A 23,223-nucleotide genomic window follows, 5' to 3' on the forward strand; every position below is an offset into this window, starting at 1 on the left:
AGTGCCCCTTGTCTCTTTTCTCATATTTACACTCCATTTTTCACACACCTTGCCCACATCCCATTTCATCTCTGCAGGTACATATCAAGGCCAGTGGCAGTCCGGTAAGCGTCATGGATATGGGGTACGTCAGAGTGTCCCATATCACCAAGCTGCACTCCTTCGTTCTCCTCGAACACCAACCCTCAGTTCTTCGCCTCACTCCCCTGGTCCCCACTCCCACACTACTCCAGGTCTACTTCCAGGAAGCCCTGCCTCTGGATCTCGTGGGGGTTTTGTCTTGAAAGTTCGAGGAGTTGGATCAGAGCCCCCAGGACCTGGTAGTAGTGGAAAGCCAAAAAAAAGAGGCTTCTTCTTCACACGTTCACTCATACTCAGCGGGTTCCGACTGCATCGTGGATCGGACAACAAAGCCCCTTCAAGTGGCCGGGAAAGCCAACGTAGTTCTTTAAGGAGTGAGACGCGGGGAGCTGGAGGATCTCTGGGATCTAGTGCTAGTCAAGATGGATCAAGTGCTAGTGTAGCAGAAATAGAGTCTGAGTTGCCAATTGCTGCCTGGGAAACTGAGACTTATGCTGGTGAGTGGAAAGGTGACCGCCGCAGTGGGCATGGGGTAAGCCGTAGATCCAATGGGCTTTGTTATGAAGGAGAGTGGCTGAGGAATCGACGACATGGTTATGGTAGGACCACTTATCCTGATGGTTCACGTGAGGAGGGCAAGTACAAGATGAACATGTTGGCCAGCGGTAAAGTGAAGAGTCTGTTCCCACTGCGCAGAGGTAAAGGGAGGGAGAAGGTGGAAAGAGCAGTAGAAGCTGCAAGAAGAGCAGAGGGAACTGCCAAACAGAAACAAGAGATGGCAATAGCCAGGTAAGAGTGACAGGAAGATGCTACTTGCAGCACAGTATAACCAAAGATTGTGCTTTGCTTATATCTATATTTCAATTTATTGATGAACTGCGGAGACAATCGCATGCTCCCTCCTCTATACATTGGCAGTGTGCATGCACCTGGGTAGCCTGTACTTTTTCCATTCCTTTAGCTTGTTTTCCCTCTGTCAAGCTCTCTAGACCACAAAAGTCATATTATGATATACTATAGAAAGCATTTGTTGTTGTTGGTGCTGTAAGTGATTTGGTGCAAAGCTCAAATTCATTTCAATACAAATGGGGAGAAGAGAATAGTAGTTAGAGCAACTGAGGTAGGATTATGTCGGTACGAAATAGATCTTTTGCAATAAATTACTGATCAGCAGCAAAGTATTTAAATGACATGTAGTGAAGTACATTTAAGGTGGTTACCCATTATGATAATTGGTTTTTAACTGATATTTTTTTATTATAGTATTTGAAAATAGCCTTTTTGAGGTGAAGCATAATGAAAATATCTTGTTTGTTTTTGTGGAGAATGTACTTCATCACTTTGGTAGAAAAATACATATTTATATTTTCATACAATACCATCTTCTTTAACATGCGTTGTTTTAGTAAGTGTCATCTTCTGACCTTTGCTGCTGTCAATAGAGATATTTCAACTGGCAAAAACGCTCCAAACTATTGGCATGAGTGAATAAACAAGCCAGGTAGGTAGGTGTGAGCAGTGGATTAGCCCTGTGTGTCACTCATTAGGGGCTTCCAAGATGTAATGTAGTTCATTCCTCTCTGCCACTGTTAGTACCTAGAAACTGCAGTGTCAGGATGTGTTACTTGCTGTGAGGAGGGGAACACAGCTATTTCCTCTACGCCAAACAAACAGCTGGTGATTTTCACGTAATTAAAGTTATAAGGCAAAAACGAGCAGCATTTTGGGTGGAACATTCGTTTATATTTACATTTTACAGAATTTCACTTTTGCACAGTGCACTTCTAGGGGTAAAGTTACTAAGAATCGTGTTTGGGGCGGTTCAGTGCTCCAAATCGCCTCATTTACTATAGGGCGGTTTGAGGCTGCAATGTAAAATGCCTGGCGGTGTGTGGCAGATTGAAAACAGCTAAATCGCCGGCGGTTTAGCCAAAACCTCCATCACAAAACCGCCAGGAAAAAAAAGAGGTTAGAGCTGCTTCAGACTGGCTTGATAGCTCAAATATGGTGTTTGAGATGTCTTGCCATTCAGAACATAAGAGGAGGCGCTATTGACAATTATGGGGGCAAACATTATTTACTGATTAAGGGGCAAAAATAATTTATAAATAACTTATGTGGGCAAATGTTATATTTCATTATATTATTGTATTATTATATCATGTAGTGCCACATGTGTGCATCATACATGCTTATTGTCCCAATTAGTAATCAAATAGTATTGTCCAGTTTATTATATATTCATATTTCCCCCATAGTATAGTACAATAATATTATCCCCATAATATAATGACAAATGAAATTTACCCCATAAGTTAATTATAAAATAATTTTGCCTCTTAATCAATAAATTAATACGTCAATGGTGCCTTCTCTTATGTTCTGAATGGGCAGATAGTACAAACAGCAGCAGTTTGAGCAATCTTGCCTCTCACAACCACCTCTTTTGTTTTGGCCGTTTGGATGGCAATTTTGTAAACCCCAGCTTAGTACATCCGGCTGTTTGTATGTTCATTATTTTTAAAAAACGTTCATTCTATCCGGTTTAATGGCGATTTGGCCTTTATAAAAAATGTCTGGAAACTCATCAAACCGCCCTTTAGTAACTCTTGCCCCCGGAGGTTTTATCGATTATCACTAGAAGGTCTGAGAGGTATCTCCTGAAACAGAGGCTAGGTGGTATATTTACTAAACTGCGGGTTTGAAAAAGTGGAGATGTTGCCTATAGCAACCAATCAGATTCTAGCTGTCACTTTATAGAATGCACTAAATAAATGAAAGCTAGAATCTGTTTGGTTGCTATAGGCAACTACTCCACTTTTTCAAACCCGCAGTTTAGTAAATATACCCCTAGGTGTGTAATGTGCACAGGGCAGATCATCCAGGTGGACCAGTGCAAAACCAGGAATTGCTGCAGCGCACATTTGCTGTGCTTTGTAATTGACTGCCCACTGGTGTTCATTGTAGTATAGCTAGTCATAGCTTTCATAGATTCATCTGCTTGCCAGCTGTCAGAATGACACAGTGGCATAATTCAGTGAGCTGGCAGGTAGGTCCATCAGCCTCTGCATTTCATCAATATGAAGTGTATGTATATATATATATATATATATATATATATATATATACGCTACCCCTTCCAAGGATCTCCAATAAGTATGCGATCAATCTAAAAGTATGGATACCATAATTCGGTGCAGGGCCTGATTATCCAATAGGTTGACTAGGCTAGGGCGCAAGGCTTTTTTTTTGGGGGGGGGGGGTTTGCAGAATTGGGACAAGGAGAGATATAAATTGTATATAAAATTTATTGTATTTAAAATTGTATATAAAATATATGTGAATAGTTGCTTTCCAAAGTAAAAAGAAAACATGAAAGAAAAATGTAGTAAGGTTTAAATCTTGACGTATGGCCATGGTAAAGGCTGAAGACAAAAAGTCATCCTTGGATGGGTGCTTAAGGATAAGCTAATAGGAGAGACAAGGATGGTGACAGGCACAGGTGCGACAGTCTCCCTTCTCCACCTTCACCCCCAGTAGCATTTGTTTACACGTTCATTCCGCTATACAGTTGTGATTTTTAAAAGCCAAGTGGAGCTGAGTTTCAAAAACATGCACAAGTAAATATTGGTGGTGGCGGTGGGGAAGGAAGCCGGATAATAAAATAAGGGCGAGTTTTTTTTTACCTACCGCATGTTAGCCAAGTGTGGAAGGCAAGGGGGGGGGAGACTCCCGAATTCCAGGTAGGTCTTCCGGAATCCCGGGAGAGCTGGCAATTCTCCCGCATCTGCAGTTTAGAGCCGGCATGTATGGATGGAGGGGGCAGGGCTTCACGAATCACGACATTTTGTCCCCGTCCCCAGTGATGTAATGCCTGTTTTGGGTCTTTTTACACCCCCTCCGCCCATACACCCCTCCAGCCTTCCAGGAACTCCCGGACATGGCCAACATAAAGTTGTCAAGTATGAGCTATGAGCTTATTAGGCCCCGATTGGGTGATTTCAAATACTGTAGTATTTTAAATGTACATGGAGCATAGATGGCACCAGTATTGTCAGGGCAGCTGAATAAACTCATCTGTCCCAGCAATATTTTTTTGATAAATATGATGGTTGTGATTAACCTCAATAAAAATGAGCTTTCTCGTCTCGGAACTAAGAGGAAATACTGATAAATAGGCCCCTGAGATTCCATAGAGAATGACTTGTAATCCTATGATTTACACATGTGGTTACCAATATGTTGAAAAGACGATCACTTCATTTAATGACAGAATGTCCAATTATAAGAAGGATCTGTGCAATACTTTGTGTAAAGAAGAAGGTGATTTTGCTATCACAAGATGCTTTGTGGAAAAGAAACATACCCTGCCTTCACTCCATTACAAACTAATTGATTTCAAAGCTCTACATCTTGGATATTGTGGCAGGGGGTTACTGCAAAGGAGTCCAGGTGGAGCCGACAAATTAACGCTTTGGCTCCCTCTTAAATGAAAAAAAATATTTATTCTTATTTACTTCGCTTTTTTATTTATTTATTTATTTTTTAGTGGTAATTTATCAAAGTTTTTAAAAAGGAAAATAAGTGTTTCTCATAGCAACCAATCATATTCTAGCTATCATTTATCTAGTACATTCTAGAAAATGATAGCTACCATCTGATTGGTTGCTATAGGCAACACCTCCACTCTTCCTTTTTAGAAGGTTACTTAAATCTGCCCCTTATTATGTCAGTGGGGTATAATATATATGCTGTATTTTTGTTTGGGTTAGTTCTTTTCTTTCCTTTTTTTTGAGTAATTACACTCCATATTCATTCTTGTCCTGAAATATACAGTGCCGTGCCAGATTACCTGCTATGTATGTTTCCTACTTTTTCATTGGCATAGAATATACCTGGCACTAGGATAATGATGCCAGCAAATCAAAACATTTAAAAATATTTATTTTCGAACAAATAGATTTTTTTGTACTACTGAGGAAGATGCTAGTTCAAGCTGACAGTTCCACATTGATGGATTTGAAGAAGTAAAAACCTTAAAATTGGTAAAATAAAACAACAAAACAATTATTTAACTCTTTAAGTAACATTCTGCCCGCTATTAGTTACATTTATGCTTTTTCCACTATCTCCTTTCTTATTTCACGCTCTTCACAATTCTGACATTTGTCATCTTTTGCCATTTATTTTGGATAATGGTAATTTCCTTAGATCTTGTATTTCTGCCTCATTGTATCAAGTTCCAGGGGTGAGTGTGCATATACTAGATGTAGTTTTACATTATCTCTTTGTGCAGGTTATGAGCCAACATAGGGTTTTGTAACTGTAAGAAGTAAACTATTTTATTATGAGTAGATTGTAACACACCAATTAGATTAACATAAAATAAGGGGTCAAGAGAAAACACAATGGAACGTCAGTGAGTTTTAAACTTACCACTCAGCTTTAGTAACACTGATAGAAGCTCACAGCACTGGGGTCATGAGTTTGATTATCGACCTTGGCCTTGCCTGTGTGGAGTTTGTATATTCTCCCTGTGTTTGCGTGGGTTTCCTCCGGGTGCTCTGGTTTCCTCCCACATTCTAAAAACACACTGGTAGGTTAATTGGCTGCTATCAAATTGACCCTAGTCTCTCTCTGTCTGACTAACTGTGTGTGTGTTTTAGGGAATTTAGACTGTAAGCTCCAATGGGGCAGGGACTGATGTGAATGAGTTCTCTGTACAGCGCTGTGGAATTAGTAGTGCTATATAAATAGCTGATGATGATGATAATAATGATGAAGATAGAAAAAATCATGTAGAAAGAAAATTATTCGTATTCATCTCCTAATATTTGCATTAGAAAAAATGTGCTAGTGTGCCTTTAAGCATACAATGAGACTTTGTATTTATTTTGGCTGATTGCTTTTCAGTATCTTATAGTATCATAGTATATAATGTTTAGAGATGGGCGGGCTCGGTTCCCCGAGAACCGAACCCGCCTGAACTTTACCTATCTGAGTACCGAGCCGAGCAGGCTCGGTACTCTCATGTCCATTCGGATTTCAAATCGAGGCAAAACGTCATTGTGATGTCGTCGGATCTCGGTTCTCGCGATGTTTCAAATGCATAAATATCCAGGCAGGCAGCATTAGAGCAGGGAGAGAGCAATTATTCTAGCATTCTTCTAGCAATTCTTCTAGCAATTGTTATAGCAGGAAGAGAGGAGGATAGAGGAGGCATTTTTGCAAACATTACCAACTGTTTGGGGTGTCATATTCCCTTTTCCAGAAACTATTTTATGCCTGCAGAAATAGAAATATACCAGCAGTATAAAGTTTGGAATTTGCACTACAAGTGCTTGGGGTGTGACATATTATTACCCAGTTCCAATAAATCTATTTTCTAGTGCAGAAATTATTACATACCAGCAGTATATATTTCTGAATTTGCACTACAAGTCTTTTGGGTGTCAGATATTCCCCACTTCTAAAAAAGGCATTTTCTGTAGTTGCAAAAAGTATATACCAGCAGTATATATTTCTGAATTTGCAGTACATGTTTGGGGTGTCAGATATTCCCCACTTATAAAAAAAAACCATTTTCTGTAGTTGTAAATACTATATACCAGCAGTATATATTTCTGAATTTGCACTACAAGTGTTTTGGGGACTCCCATATTCTCCTGTGTGAACAAACAATTTTTCTGGTGCTGAAAGTATTATCTAGCAGCACTATATATTTCATATCTCTAATAATGTTTGTGAATAGTGCATTGTCTCTCTGAAGTATGTCAATCTGTATAGTATTAGGTGCCCATTTATTAATTAACAGGGTTTTGCCCCGTTAATTATCATCTGTCATAGCAACAATGATAGATGTCCTGGGATGACATTAAAAAAATCATCCCTGGACAGCGCATCCAATAGGAGGTTGTCACTTACCTTAAAACTCCCGTTGTCTGTCTCTCCTCCTCGGTCACTATCGCACTATTGTGGTCACGCATGCTCAGAGACATTTAGTGACTGTAACCGGAGGGGAGAGCAGGTAAGATGCAGTGAGGGATCTGTTCCCTCTTCCCATAGGATTCAATGCGGGACATGTAACGAAAAGTTAAGCTTTTCAGAACCTTATCAAATTGCCCAGACCGCAGTCCCCTTTGACTATTAGGAGGACTGCGGTTAATGGGGTAATTTGCCTAATGCCGGAGATATCTCCTGCGTTAGGTTTTTGATAAATTAACATTTTACTAAAAAAATGCCTAAATCATTCGGAAAAAACAGTTTCCACATGGCGTAGGGCTTCACAAATAGGCCCCTAAGCTGTGTATTTGAGAGTTCAGAACTGCATAATTGTTATTGGAGCCTAGTTATTGCCTTCACAAAAGCCGCATCATATATATTTGTAATAATATGCAATATGTTTCTACCTTGGAATGTGGCTTTTGTTTCTACACACTAACATCAATCTTCATCTCTCTCTGCCGTGTATTATCATTGTTAGGGTAGTGCCACACTAGTGCTTTGTGCAGTGATGTTTTAAATGCACCATTTATCACTTCAGGAGGATCCTCTGCAAGCTAGAAGTATACATAGGTGTGCAAAGAAGTGCCAACAGTTTAAATGTCACATCAAAATCCAACCTCCACCAACTTTAGTACCAATTTCAATAAAATATCAATTTCGATAAATTACATTTTTCAGTTTAACATATTCTAGCCTCTTTTATGGCTTATATTAATGACGGGACATCAAACCTGCCTTTAAATTAAAAACCAAGGTGCATCAGTGTGTCTACTCGCATCTACAGAAGGAATGCCTTCTCTCTGCCCAGTTTCTCCCCTCTACCAGTACAAACTCAGCCGCCTTGCTATGTAAACCTATGTGTTCTAGCATTACCTCCTCTTAGCAGAATGTATGAGCACGAGTGTAACATGGATTTAGAAAATTCAATTCACTACTATGGGCTGGTAGTGTACGGTTTGAACACAAGCTTAAAGCTTCACTACCATCTTCAGAAATAATGTAGTTCCTACCACTTTCACCGGCTCCTCCTTCCTCTTACAGCCATGGCCAAAAAACGTAGCTTGTGATTGGTCCTCCTGCTCACACACCGTTGGTGAACAAAATTGATTTATCGATTCTGTAGTGCAGAACATGCAGGGTCCTGGGAAAAACATCTAAATGTAGTAGCCCCTAGGGCACCTGGCTAGGCTGCTAGCAATACAATTTTTATAGGTGGTAGTGCAGCTTTAAAATGGATGTTCATTGGCTCTTCCCTTTATCCATTTGCTTTGTACGCACCATATAAACAGTACTTTAAAGTTAAAGATAAAGAGAGCTTATAATGTATAATGCTTATTTCCCAAGGGTATCTTGTTTGTCACCAATGCCTGTGTGTGATGTATTTTCAGATTGCAAAAGTAGGTAGCAATATAGAAAAGATTCTGAGCACTTATGTAAGGAAGTGAAGTGTAGACTGTATGTTGTTGATAGAGTACTGTATGTGGAATAAAGAGTCTGTAAGATCCCGCTGGTGCTCCTTCTCTGAGTCTCGATCAAAAAAACAACATATTGGCATTGAGGATGACTCTTTTTTTCACTGAATGCACCTGCACCGTACTTTCCACACCTGGTGAGCTTACAAGTCCTTTTACTGTGTGGCTTAGAGTGTTTGAAAACTATCAGGGTCGTCTTTTCCACTGGGTGCGATGGGCAGGTGACTGGGGACCCCATAGGCAGGGCTCTTAATGAAAAAATCCTGCAAAAAAATAAAAAAAACTTACCTTTTGCAGTCACGCGGTCAAGTCAGGTGGCGATCCGCCTCCCTCCCTGTTCCCCTCCTCCGTGCTGCACTTGCACTGAATGTCGGGCGTGACGTCATCATGCCCAACATTTTCATTGAGGAACGCAGCACAGAGGAGCCACAATGGAGAAGCAAGCGACAGCGAGGATTCAGAAACACAGAATAAGAATAAAGAAGAGAGGGTGTGCAATCGAACAATAAGGCAATTGCAAGGTAAGTTAAGGGGGAATTTGATTTTTTTAGTTCAAGGGTCGCTGAGCGAGTACATTAAAAAAATAGTTATTATATGTATATATATAGTTTTTTGTGCAACTTCTGGAACTAACATAATTAATGATAATTCCTCTTAAATGCTTTGGCAATCCTTATTTATCTGTTCTATCAATTATAAATGTTGGAGTTCAGTAGAAAAAGGTAGCTTTGATTTGCATTTTGTTTTATTTGTTAGTATTTACAAGCTTTATTTTGTTATACCAGGGTGTAGGATTTTGTGTAAGGGTTGTTTCCTTTTTTAAGACATTCCTAGTTACATTAACTAGGAATGTCTTCTGGTTTGATGCCAATTTTACCTTCAATTATTCAGATGTGCTATGGGATCAAATTGTCATACACTAATGCGTTTAATATTTTAAGTTGAACAAAACTTAATTTTTCCCTGGCCCTGTTGTTGCCGAAAACATATTCTTGTTCACACAGGCACATACAATATATATATATATATATATATGTAGCTACTTGCTTGCAGTTGATGATACAGTCCTCTCAAAAGCCAGAAAACATGCTTTATTGATTTACTGCCTTGGTGCAGAAGGCCATCAAATGTATTAATTTCTTCCTTTAGTAGATGACAAATATTCTACTGCTCTTACTGTATGAAAGGACTTTTTTTTATCCTAAAGTCAATGTTGTAGCTGAACGTTATAAGTTTGGGCTTAAAAATGGCATTCACAGAGCAGTATATTGCTAGCTTGAGGAAGACGGTGATCACGTGACTTTGGAAACATGGCAGATAAAATTGTTAGAGACCAGCTTATAGAAAAAATAATTTTGCCTTGCGTAAGAGAGCGGTTGCTGCTTGAAACAGGTCCTGACACTACAGAAGACTGCTACTATACCTAGCCAGATCGAATCAGTAATGGTGGAGGCAAAGACGATAGGCCAAGGGAAGCTACATCGGCAGGGCAGCCACAGGCTATTGAACTAATGTTAGGCACCAGCTCAGCAGTTTCCATACTATCCGAATCTGTCTATCTGAATAGCTTTGCTAACACACCACTGACTCAACCGAAACTTCTCCTGGTGAGCTATTTGTGAAATCACATTCCTGTATGTGATTACTTATATGTGGAATTCTACATTGTGCATAGCGGTACTGCTATTCTAGGCAGAGATTTGTTTGCTGCAAACACATTAAATGGGCTTATTACTACGAACAAGCCATACACTTCAACTGAGACTCCAATATCAACTGTTACAAGTGACAAAATTAAAATAGAGGCATCACTGGGTTTGTTACATAAAATAAAACAACGACCGAATGTGACTCCTGTACAACAGAGATTGCGCTGACTGCTGTTCGCAGTGAGAGATACCATCTCGCAAGAGTTAATAAACTTGTGCAGCAAGATGTATTTGAGTGCATCAACTGCTCCGAATGGTTTTCACAGATTGTCATTATAATGGGGAAAACTTGTCTTTGCGTGGATTTAAGAGAGCCTAACAAAGCGGTTGTAATTGACAGCCACCCACTTCCACATATGGAAGAAATGTTTGCTACACTGAGAGGGACAACGCTATTTCTATATTGGATCTGCATAGCGCATATCACCAGGTACTCCTGCATGAAGACAGCAGGGGCCTCACTGCATTTATTACACACAATGGGCTGTTTTGTTACAAACACGTAACATGCAGACAAGCTTCAGCACCTAGCTGCTTTGAATAACCAGGCTGGAGTACAATGCTATCTGGATGATGTGATTGTTTTTGGACACCCCTAAAGTGCACAGTGCACATCTCCAGGTGGTACTACACAGTATTGACAACATAGGGCTGAAACTGAACTTCTCTCAATGCCACTTCAGACAAATAGAGTTGTGATTTCTCAGACATGTCACAGATGAGACTGAACTGTTACACCTACAGACACTATGCGCTTCCCTGGGACTCACCTCCTGGTTGTGCAAAATTTATTAAGACTTAAACATCAGTTGAGGAGCCTCAGGATGCTACTTCACTGCACCACAAGTCTGCCCTGGTCAGATGAAGCACTTGCTTGTGTGTGGACTACCACAAAATGGAGAACTTACCTCTGGGGACGCAAGTTCACCTTGTGCATAGATCATAGTCTGTTTACGACATTGCTCACAACAAAAGGACTGTGATGAGTGGGATGTGCATAGCCAGATGGTCAGTGTGACTATTGTTATTTACGTATGACATGCAGTACGGACCACGGTCTGAATATGTTGCAGCAGACAGTTTGTCTTGCCCGCATTTACCTCAGACTTGCCAACTCTCCCGAAATATCCGGGAGACTCCCGCATTTTGCGAGAGTCTCCCGGGCTCCCGGGCGAGTGTGGCAATCCCCCGCATCTGGATAATTCTGCCCACTTCCTAGTGAAGTGGGCAGAATTAAGTCCCAAACGCCGCGATTCCCGGTGAATCACGGCGTTTGGCCCCGCCCCCGCTGTCAAATGACGCATTTTGCGTCATCACGTCATGGGGGCAGGTCCAAAATGACGTCACTTGGAGCCTCGCCCCCCCCCCCCCCCCCCCCGTCACGCCCACCTCCTCTGCAGGCTCCCGGATTTCACCAACAGAAAGTTGGTAAGTATGATTTACCTGTCTCTTACCCCAGAATGGATGATGCCATAGAAGTGGTTGTGCTTACAGAAGAGCAATTAAAGATGCTTGTCTTGCCTGTTGTAGGGAATGACCTTGCTCTGCTAAACACTGGATCCAGCTCTATGACCATACTTACCATACTGCAGGACAGAAGATGAACCTTTGCTGCAAGATGGAGGTGTCGTTCAAGGAACTCACCGTGTTCGTGTCCCGGATCAGCTGCAGGCACACTTCATACAGCTTCCACATGGCAGACATCTGGAAATAGAGCAAAGCAACACGTGTGACCTGTCATGATAGCTGAGAATGGGTGCACAAGTGGAAGCAGCTATCAAGTCTTGTATTACCTACCAAACTCAAAACAAATCAGCTGTAACACATACACGGACTGCAGACGGTTTCTTTTCCTAACAGTGTGTGGGGAAAATCCTGCTATTAACATTGTTGGACCGGTCAACACTTCACCACTTGATTGCTGTTTTGCTATCAAATTAATTTATTACTACAGTAAAGTGCCAGAAGTTGCTTTCCACAGTTTTCAGCAGAGAAGGTGACCCAAAGGAGTTAATCTCAAATAATGGATCACACTTTACTTGAAAGTTGAGGCCTTCTTGAGGGAGAGAGTTATCTCGCACAGGGAATCTTCTGTTTACTATCCTTAGGCTAATGGAAGTGAAAGTGAGTGTTTCAATAGAAATTTGAAATAAAGTCTTCACACAGCTAACCTGCAATGGCAAGCATGGAAAACCTTCACTACAGAGCTATTCACCATGGTGAATTACTGCAGAGTAACGCATGCCAAGCTGCATGTCACAGGTTTGCAGAATTCTAAACTTAATGCACCATGTACATAGCAGTCAGCACATACGGTCAGAGTAAAGCAAAATTAATACAAGGCATATACTGACAACTGTCTCACAGCGCTGGGGTCATGAGTTAATTTCCTGACCATGGCCTTATCTGTGTGCAGTTTGTATGTTCTCCTTGTGTTTGCATGGGTTTCCTCCAGGTGCTCCGGTTTTCTCCCACACTCCAAAAACATACTAGTAGGTTAATTGGCTGCTGTCAAAAATTGACCCTAGTCTGTCTGTCTGTGTGTGTATGTTAGGGAATTTAGACTGTAAGCTCCAATGGGGCAGGGACTGATGTGATTGAGTTCTCTGTACAGCGCTGCGGAATCAGTGACACTATATAAATAAATGGTGATGATGATGATCTGTCGGAGGGCAACAGATCTGAAATTTGAATGTGGTTTGTTCATCACTGTGAGAAAACCTGGAATCTTGTGTAAAGGACAATCCAAGTTTACATCACCACTAAAGATCCTGAACAGGAAAGACCAGTACACCTACAAATTGTCAGATGGACTATTTGGAAAAGTACACACTTGTCACCTGCTTTTCATGTGAGAAATGATGAGATTGCGGATTCTCCAACAACTCTGGATGATTGTGCCGAGCTGTTGAGGGATGATACACAGGACACTGTGCTTGTCAGGCGTGCTGCCAGAGTGAGACAGCCACCAGCATGAACAAGGGACTATGTAAAAAATATTACTGCTTATGTGCTATACACTGTTTGCATTCCCAATGACATATTTACTAGTTTGTGTGTATAAAGGGCTGTTAGCCACAGATAGATTGAGTAATATTCCTTTAACGAAGTGATTGGAATATATGGTGTATTACGTATTACCAGGTTATGACAGTAGATGGCAATATAGAAAGGATTCGGAGCGCTTATGTAAGGAAGTGAGGTTTACACTGTAGTTAATAGAGTACTGAGTGTTGGAAGATCATCCTGGTGCTTCTTCTCTGAGTTTCAACACTATGCAATACTGTGGAAACACTACAGAATTTTCTGTCTTTTCTATGCCATTAACTGAAACTCCTGCAATCAAATAAATCCCTCCATGAGCAAAGGCTGAAATCACCACATCCTCTAAAGTTATGGTCCTTAGTTATTCTTACCTTATCAGGAGGCACAGGTGTTCATACCTCCCAACCGTCCCGATTTCAGGCCTCTGTCCGCCATCTAGATTAAGACAACTTTGTCTCGATTGGTGGGAAGTTGGGAGGTATTCTGTTCAGCAATGAAGGGTTTTGGAGGAGAGGAGAGAATGCGGCAGCCTATCACTTCAAAAGCGCTAGTCATGCCCTGTAGTATGGCCATGCCTCCATCAATGCCCCTTGTCCCAGTACTACCTACCCGAATGTTTGGAGGTGTGCAGGTAATACATACCACCTAACAAGCCCAATTTAGATAGGACAGTTCCTGTCACTGCTGAACGTGAAGTGATAAGCAAGCAAATTGTAATGATTCTAAGAAGATCACTGTTGGGACGTATGGGCAATATCAAACTTGCCCACTCTCCCAGAATGTCTAGGAGACTCCCAAATTCCGAGCAGGCCATTCTCCCACATCCTGCCCACTTCCTTGTGTCATGTGTCATTTTGGCCCCGTCCCCATGGTAACTATGGATAATATCTCTTACTACCTGTATAGATCCCTCCCTCAAAACACTTTTATCTGAATATGTAACTCCAATCTACCTTCTCATATCTGCCAATGTGTGTTGACAGTGGTACAGACAAACAGATAAGTGAAATTTCCCCAAAACCTGGAGGGGGAGCAGGGAGACATTTACTTAGAGTGAGTCAGTACGATTCTTGTAAGCAACGTTTAATTATTTAGCTGATGCTAAGACCTACTGGTTAGAAAATAGTAACTGAAATATAATTGTTAATGTTAATTTAGTTGGGATAGAAAAGTTTTTATTATTAAAAAATATTTGTTTATATCTGAATTTCTAGACTGTATTTCCTAGGGCCATTTATTCGGAGACTAACAAGCCAATTACACAAGCTCTGGTTTACACCCGAAATGAATTATTTCCCACCTGTAGTGCTATTCATTGCTGTGTTTTTATAGTATTAGACAGAGTTCTTTCATTTGGATATGTCATACTTGCCAACTTTTCCTCGTTGGCTTCAGGGAGAGGTGGGCATGTGGGGGCGGGGCTTGACTAATCATATCATTTTGGCCCCACCCCCTAAACGATTGTCACAAGTTTGTCCAATTACAGCAGGGGGCGGGGCTAAGATAACGCGATAGTTGCATCATTAAGCCCCACCCCTGCCACTTATCTTTTGCGGGTGCGAGAACCGGGAGGTTGCCCTGCTCTCCCGGGAGGTCTCCCAGAAATGCGTGAGTCTCCCGGACATTCCGGGAGAGTAGGCAACTATGCGTTAAAGAAGAGCAGCTAATGAATCTCTACAGACTGAAGTGTCTTTTACATTTCCTTCTCTGCTACTAAGGTCTTGTTGTCTTACCTGTCAGTCTTTGATTAAATCTTGGTCTCCATGAAAATGGCCACTTCAGTAGGCATCAACACATGGACATAGAACACAATTTCAGAACTGTGTCATTATGCCACAGATGGCGAAGCCAACCCCGTCTTGTACTGGCTCAGCATCAGGGAGAATGCCAGACTCTTCAGGGAGTGAGGGAGATCACCCCTATTTCAGGGATTCTCCCTGACATTCAGGTAGAGTTGGCAAATATGGGATATGTAACAAAGGTCCTCACAGGATACAGTTGTATCCAATGTAGATTACACACCAGAACAGTGTTGTATCCTTGGCAGTACAGATACACAAACTCTGAGCGAGATAGAAATGTAAAGCTATGTATCTAGTCAACGTTGAAGAAGTGCCAATGACATAAAGGCATCAATATGTGGATAACCTCTTTGTTTTATGACATATATTAGTTGTGTTATGATATAGAAATAAACCATCATTTATTTATTAGGTACTCTTCAAATACCCAATAAATATTGATTTAGCTTCAAAAGTTTGTTTTTTTTTCTAGAATTTCTTTAAGTAACCTGTCATTTTCCCATTTTCCCAATGCCTGAAAACAATAATCTTATTATGTAAACACTTTTTAGTGGATGTTTGTCTGTGTATGCCTATAGTTTTGCCTAATACTGGACGCAAATTAATTTGTGTAAACTAAAATCCAAATTTCACTACTGCGCAAGCCCACAAAAAAGACTTATGCTTGCAAGTGGGTCAGTTGCAACCTGTGTACCCGACTCCTTAGCCTTAAAGAGGCAGATCGGGAGGCTTGGGTAGTACAAGCGTAGGCCAAGTACAGTAAGGGTGCATTTATTAAATGTGATCGATGTAGACCTGGATGCAGATGGAGATACGCGTCTCAGGAAATGTATCTGTTGCTGGGGCCAGTGGCGGAACTATCAATGATGCGGCATGTGCAGTACACTGGGGCCCATGGAGATAATGGGGCCCGCTGCATGGCAGATGCAGAGGATCGGGGGTCCCGGTTCTCTCCTCCCCGCCTACCTGCACCAAGGCCCACAGCTCACTAGTTCCACCTCTGGCTGGGACTCTATCCCTGGTTTAAGATACTGATAATGATTTACTATTAGAGTTTTAGTTGGAAATTGCATCCAACTCTACATAAGGCTCAATGGGCCTGATACAAATTGAAACACAACTTGCAAGTTGCGTTTATAAAAAAATAGCTTGGAGCTTGAGTGTAGTTCTGACTATATTCAAATCCAAGTGGATCTCAAGATACGTTACCATTTGAATCTGAGAGTAAATACACTCTGTTTACACAGTACTTGTCGTACGTAGACAGAAAGAACAGATTGCAGTTTATGCACAAGTGTATGTGTACGTGCAATAGAAGGTCAAATCAGACAGCATAAAACATTGTTTATATAAATAAATGAACAACTCTCTAACAGTACAATTATTAATAAAATTACGGATTTTTAGAAAAAAACAACAACTTTTTTTTATATTTTTGTACATTACATAAAGATGCTTTTAAAGCGTGCTGTACATACAATGTGTTTTTATAGTCTAGCTTAGTTGCATACACATGTGCTGTGCTTTCTAACGGCATACATGAGTGTAGTTTTTAAAACAAACACTGTGCCGTGTCAGCATCACTATCAGTCGGCCCTGTAGCTGGAGTAAATGATACGGGTGAAAATAATAGCACTTGCGAGAAACCCAGGGCCTTTTCTTCGTCCTCCGTACGACCTTACTGTACATGGCCCTCTCTCCCTCGTTCCACCTCTCAAGTTGTAGTGTAATTTGTTTTAGAAGGTCTGGCTCTCCACCCATAATATTAAGCTCAGACAACCCTGTAGAAAATTCGGACCTAGATTCGTTGGCCTATTTTCCATCATTAAGCAAGTTAATCCTGTGGGCAGATTCACTTTCTGGTCAAGTGGAACAGCCATGGTCTGGAGGAGCATGTCTGGGTTCCGCGGAGGCATCTTCATGCAAATAGACTTATCAAAGAGTTCTTCAAACAGTTTCCAAACAAACCAGGATGCCGGGGTTCCTTAACCCCTCCTAAAGGGGGGTACTGTTATGAGCCACAGATCCCCTGCTTTCGTCCCAGCTGTCACAGCAACAGCCGGTTCCTAGGTCTCGGAAGTCACCATTGCAACGGCCTGGTCGCTCTCGTTGACAGCCCTGCATTCCGGTATTAGAGACAGCCGGGTGCAGGTGCTTATTAATTTAATATCTTTGGACAGCCTCAGGTGGCTGATTATTATCTTCCTGCATCTCTGTATTCTGAATGGACAGTCTAGGTATTTAAGGCAGGGGGGGCTTAGCATCCCTGCCGGTTGTAGCGTCTAAGTTCCTGATTAGCTAACCTGCTTCTGTCTGATTTCTGGATTGCTTACCATGTATTGTTTTTCTGGATTTGATTGTTTGCTCGTGGCCCTGACCTTTGCCTGTGACCCGGATACTGGTGTTTGCTGCCGGACCTGACTTTTGCCTGTACCTCACTACGCTGTCTGCTTCAGTCCGTGGACCTCGGCCTATTCCTGACCACGTATATCCAGCAAGCACCAGGGCCATCTCCTAAAGTTGATTCAGCTGCGGGATCGGGGCACCACCAGTGCAGAGCTTGCTCAGGAATGGCAGCAGGCAGGTGTGAGTGCATCTCCATGCACAGTGAGGTGAAGACTTTTGGAGTATTGCCTGGTGTTAAAAAGGCCAGCAAAGAAGCCACTTCTCTCCAGGATAAACATCAGGGACAGACTGATATTCTGCAAAAGACACAGGGATTGGACTGCTGAGGACTGGGGTAAAGTCATTTTCTTTAATGAATCCCTTTTCAGATTGTTTGGGGCATCTGGAAAAACACTTGTCCGAAGAAGGAATGGTGAGCACTACCATCAGTCCTGTGTCATACCAACAGTAAAGCATCCTGAGACCAATTATGTGTGGGGTTGCTTCTCAGCCAAGAGAGTTGGCTCACTCACAATTTTGCCTAAGATCACAGCCATAAAAAAAGAATGGTACCAAAACATCTTCCAAGAGCAACTTCTCCCAACCATCCAAGAACAGTTTGGTGATGAACAATGCCTTTTCCAGCATGATGGAGCACCTTGCCATAAGGTAAAAGTGATAACTAAGTGGCTCGGGGATCAAAACATCATCATTTTTGGTTCATGGCCAGGAAACTCCCCAGACCTTAATCCCATTGAGAACTTGTGGCCCATCCTAAAGAGAGGGGTGGGCAAACAAAAACCCACAAATTCTGACAAACCAAGCATTGATTAGACAAAAATGGGCGGCCATCAGTCAGTATGTGGCCCAGAAGTTGATTGACAACATGCCAGGGCGAATTGCAGAGATCTTCAAAAAGAAGAGTCAACACTGCAAATATTGCCTCTTTGCATAAACTTAATGTAATTGTCAATAAAAGCCTTTGACACTTATTAAATGCTTGTAATTTTAATTCAGTATACCATAGCAACATCTGACAAAAAGGTCTAAAAACACTGAAGCAGCAAACTTTGTGTAACCCAATACTTCTGTCATTCTCAAAACTTTTGGCCATGACTGTATATTGTTGGACCGCGTAGGGAGAGATTTCTAGTGTTGCAAGCTCAGTCGTTTCTGGAATTAAGCTTACTGAATAAGAATTAGTTTACATGCCGGCTGCCTCTACTACTGTGTATTCTGTATTTTATCAGTTATGGACAGTAGGGTTGATAAGTCAAATTTGTACTTTGTTATCACAATGGGCCATATTTTAAAAGAATCAAGTAAAGGAAACATGGCTTTAAAAATATCCAAAACATAAATTATACGTTTCATCATTAAATATTGCTCATAAGTGTTCCTTAGTTCAATACATAAAACAGAGAGGTAACAAGACCCTCTTTACCCTGCTTGTATGCATACTTTTTTTGTTTATGTGATTTATATACCTTTAGTTCCGTGAATTTAATTAAAGTCCACCTTTAGAGGACTTTCATTTTTTAGCTGTAGCTTTATTATACTGGCTTCCTTTAGTGCTTTTTAGCCTTATATTTATTGCATTTGTTAAAGCTATTTATTTCCTTCACAGTGGAATAGAACACAGGTATCTGGTGCTTTCTGCATTGGATACAATAGTATCTGAAAAGCAGCTTTGTGCCATTTCTGTCAAAAATATTCTGCTTGATGATATAGGCATGGCTGAAAAGCACAGGAGAAAGCTAAACAAATAACACAATCGCTGTTGTGACAGCTGCGGAAGGCCTGTAGCATGTTGCCCACTCTCCTGGAATGTCTGGAAGACTCCTGAATTCTGGGCAGGTCACCCCTTACTCCTGGGACAGCAGTCTATTATATCACATCCTGCAGGAAGGGGGTCCTTGGTGTCACAGATATTGTCATTTTAGCTCCAAACCCCCCACTGCAAAATAATGCAGTAGCGATATTGGGGGGATCCATCCCCTCCACACCTGGAAATCACCTCCCCTCTGGGGTCTCCCGAAGGGAAAAATGTTAAAGTAGGCGAGTTTGGTTTGTAGTAACCAATATGTTAGTCATCTGAACCTGTACAACCCCACAGGTCCATGCTGATGTGGCACCTCATATTTATATTTGGTTGTTTCACCCCTGGTAACATATAAAGTCATGCAATTTCTCCAGCATTGCTTTCTCTGTGTATACACAATGGCATGAAAGATTCAGCTTCTGTGTCTCTCTCCCTCTGACATGAAGTAAGACGTCTCTTTCTCTCTCTCTCTGGCAGTGCTGCTGATGCTCGTCTTCAAGCTGATTCTGCTTCTGTAGCTGCTCAACAGTCACTGGAAGCATCTCGTGCTGCTCGGATCCTTTCCCACGACCTGGAGGAACTGCTGGAGGCATCCAGTGAGCGTATGTTCATATGTTCATGTATAGTAAACGTGTATGTGTGCTATATAAGACATACCACAAACATTTGTGTATTAGACTCAGTGATATCAGTGTACAACATAATATTATCATTATACAATATAATACCTGAAATAAACATGAAAATTAGACACAGAGGTGATGCAGCTTTTTTAACATTTAACAAATTTGGGTGTGCAGCCGAAATCCCATCTTTATTTTTTCTGTTTATTAAGGATTGCATACTAACCTCCAGATTATATAGACACGTCTAGTGCACACATAGGTGCACTCCTGCTTCCCAGTTTGATAAATGCCTCAGTGCCAACACTGTGTTTGACCATTTGCAGAATTGTGTCCCAGATGGAATTTTACACAGTGGAAGAAGTCACTTCCCTGTCTTCTCCCACTGTGGTGCCACCACCCTAGTTTATTTCAACGTTTTATTTTACTCAACTTTATGTTTTTGTAAGTCATGAGGGTAAGTGGACATCAAGTCAGTCACTATTATGAGTGTCACCTTTCTATTTATTTTTTATTTAGCAGTTGTGAAGTTCAAGCAGGAATAAAAACTAAGGGAATTTAAACCAGGCATAATCACAGTGAAAAATCACATGAAATAAGGTAAATTAACAAATACACATATAGGAACATGAAATGGTATAAATGTTATATGTTAGGTGGTGGAGGAGGGCGGTTGACACATATAGAGGAGATCATCAGAATAGTTAGAGATGGTAGGAGAAAGAGAACATAACTCAATGTAGAGTTAAACAATGAAGGGGATGGTTATTTTATTAGGAGGGCGAAGGAGAGAAGGCTACATGTATAGCCAGGGGGCCCAAATCTGTTGGAATTTATCTTCCTTATCATGCAGGTGGTAGGTGAGTTTTTCCATACAAGCAGTAAAACAAATGTGAGATTTCAGTGAAGAGGGTAACTCGCTCCACACTTTTAGATTTTAGTGTTTAGATTGAAATCTGTGAACATAAAAATGCACTTTCCCGCATAAAGTGCACCTGGAGGTTGGAATTAGGCATTTCACTGAAAGTATAAGCCGAAACCTGACCTCCATCTCCAAGGACATGTAAAAATTAAATCATTTTGCAGAGATAAAAAGTCTCAGCATCTACTTGCGAACCTGGGAATTCTCCCTCCTTAATCCACAATCTGCTCTCCTTTAAACACTATTGCCAACGAAAAAAGGTGTTCTCACTGGCAATAGGGCTTTTTTATTGATTTGTTATTGCCGGTGACTGCAGTCAGGTTTGGACTGGGCCACCGGGTGGCAGGGCTATCCCCCGACCCTGATCGCTCCCCTCTTTGTCGGGCGTGACGTCATCATGCCCAACGTTCAGTGAGAAGTGGTGCAGAGAGGAGTCGGCAAGATGAGAAAAGAAAGAAGACAGAAGAAGAGAAGAAAGAAGCCAATAGAAAAGGTAAGTGCAAGAACGGAAACAAGAAGGAGTAAAGGCAGCATGGCAGAGAGTGAAGGGGGAGCACAGCATGGTACATGCTGTGCTCCCCCTTTACTCGCTACCCCTTCACTCGCTACCATGCTACAGCATGGTAGCGAGTGAAGGGGCAAAGGCAGCATGGCAGAGAGTGAGAAGGGGCAAAGGCAACATGGCAGAGAGGGAGAGGGAGAAAACGCAGCATGGCAGTGAGTGAGAAGGGGCAAACGCAGCATGGCAGAGAGTGAGAAGGAGCAAAGGCAGCATGACAGAGAATGAGAAGGGGCAAGGCAGCATAGCAGAGAGGGAGAAGGGGCAAAGGCAGCATGGCAGAGAGTGAAAAGGGGCCAAAGCAGCATGGCAGAGAATGAAGAGGGGCCAAAGCAGCATGGCAGAGAGTGAAACCAAAAGCAGACCAAAGCAGAATGGCACAGGGTGATGAAGGGGTGCCCAGAGACAGGGCTGCCAAGAGGAATTCAGGGCCCCGGTACAGCAAATTAATGGGGCCCCCCTTATAGTCGAGTGTGCTTAAAAGAAATCCGCAGGTGTGGTCATGCATTTGGGGGCGTGGCAAATGCGCCATTGGGGCATGGCTAACACATCAAAATCACTAGGCTCTGAATTCGCCCGAGCACTCCTGACTGTCAGGACATCTAGCATCACAGTGTAGTATAGAAAGAATGCAGTGTGTACACAACAAAAAGTTCAGTCTTGGTCTGCACCTTACATTGGGCACAACACTCACCAAAAATTGCCATTGTCCCTACTAGAATCACAACATTTCACATACTGTCCTGCTCTCTCCTACCTGTTCTTCTCACTTTCACCACCTGTGGCTGCTGGTTTCTTTAGTTGTGGCTTGTCTGGGTCCTGGCATGCTGGGGGCCCTATTTGGAAAAAAATGGCTACATTTAGATAATTCCAAACAACCCTGGCATAAAATCAATACCACCCACGATTAATAATTAGGCCTTCCTGCAGCTCCAACATTACAATAATGTGCCCCTTCATCATCGCCATGCCTTATGATCACACTGCGCCCTCCATGCTGCTTTTGCCCCCTTCACCTGGCTCCCCTTCATCACACTATTCTATGCTGCTCCCCCCCCTTTTTAAATCCCACTGTGCCATGCCTCCCCCCCTTTTTAACCCCACTGTGCCATGCCTCCCCCTCTTTTTAACCCCACTGTGCCATGCTGCCCCCCGTTTTTTAACCCCACTGTGCCATGCTGCCCCCTGTTTTTTTAACCCCACTGTGCCATGCTGCCCCCGTTCTTTTAACCCCACTGTGCCATGCTGCCCCCCCCGTTTTTTAACCCCACTGTGCCATGCTGCCCCCTATTTTTTTAACACCACTGTGCCATGCTGCCCTCCGTTTTTAAACCCCACTGTGCCATGCTGCCCCCGTTTTTTAAACCCACTGTGCCAAGCTGCCCTGTATTTTAACCCCTTTGTGCCATGCCCCCCCCATTTTTTAACCCCTCTGTGTCATGCCGCCCCCCCCCCCCGTTTTTAACCCCTCTGTGTCTTCCCTTCACTTACCTTTTCCTTTTCTTCTCAGAGAGGAGAGACGCCGGCGCTGCGATCACGTGAGTATATATATATATATTTTTTTAACTACCCTGCTCCCCCCACCAACGACCGAGCCCCCCCCCAACGGCAAAAAAAAACAACAACAAAAAAATGTAGTTTTGAAAAAATATTTTTTTTTTACAAAAATCGTCGGTGCGAGGGCCCGGGCCCCCTGGCATGTCCGGGCCCGGGTAATTAGTACCCGCCCCCCCCCCCCTCTCGGCGGCCCTGCCCAGAGAAGGGGAGTAAAAGCAGCATGGCACAGTGTGATAAGGGG

General features: G+C 42.2%; 1 protein-coding gene across 3 annotated transcripts in view; it reads left to right on the forward strand.

Annotated features, from left to right (window-relative positions):
* Positions 1-23,223, forward strand: part of JPH4 (junctophilin 4) — a 35,950-nt gene that overhangs the window by 2,529 nt on the left and 10,198 nt on the right. For 2 of the 3 annotated variants that reach the window (XM_075211290.1, XM_075211296.1), the window contains exons 3-4: positions 78-870; positions 19,799-19,923. In XM_075211290.1, the coding sequence (XP_075067391.1) occupies positions 78-870; positions 19,799-19,923 (918 nt within the window). The remainder of the gene's footprint in view (positions 1-77; positions 871-19,798; positions 19,924-23,223) is intronic. The other variant, XR_012692588.1, reaches the window with a different exon arrangement.

Source organism: Mixophyes fleayi, chromosome 1 (genome assembly GCF_038048845.1).
Source record: "Mixophyes fleayi isolate aMixFle1 chromosome 1, aMixFle1.hap1, whole genome shotgun sequence".
Classification (NCBI taxonomy): Eukaryota; Metazoa; Chordata; class Amphibia; order Anura; family Limnodynastidae; genus Mixophyes; species Mixophyes fleayi.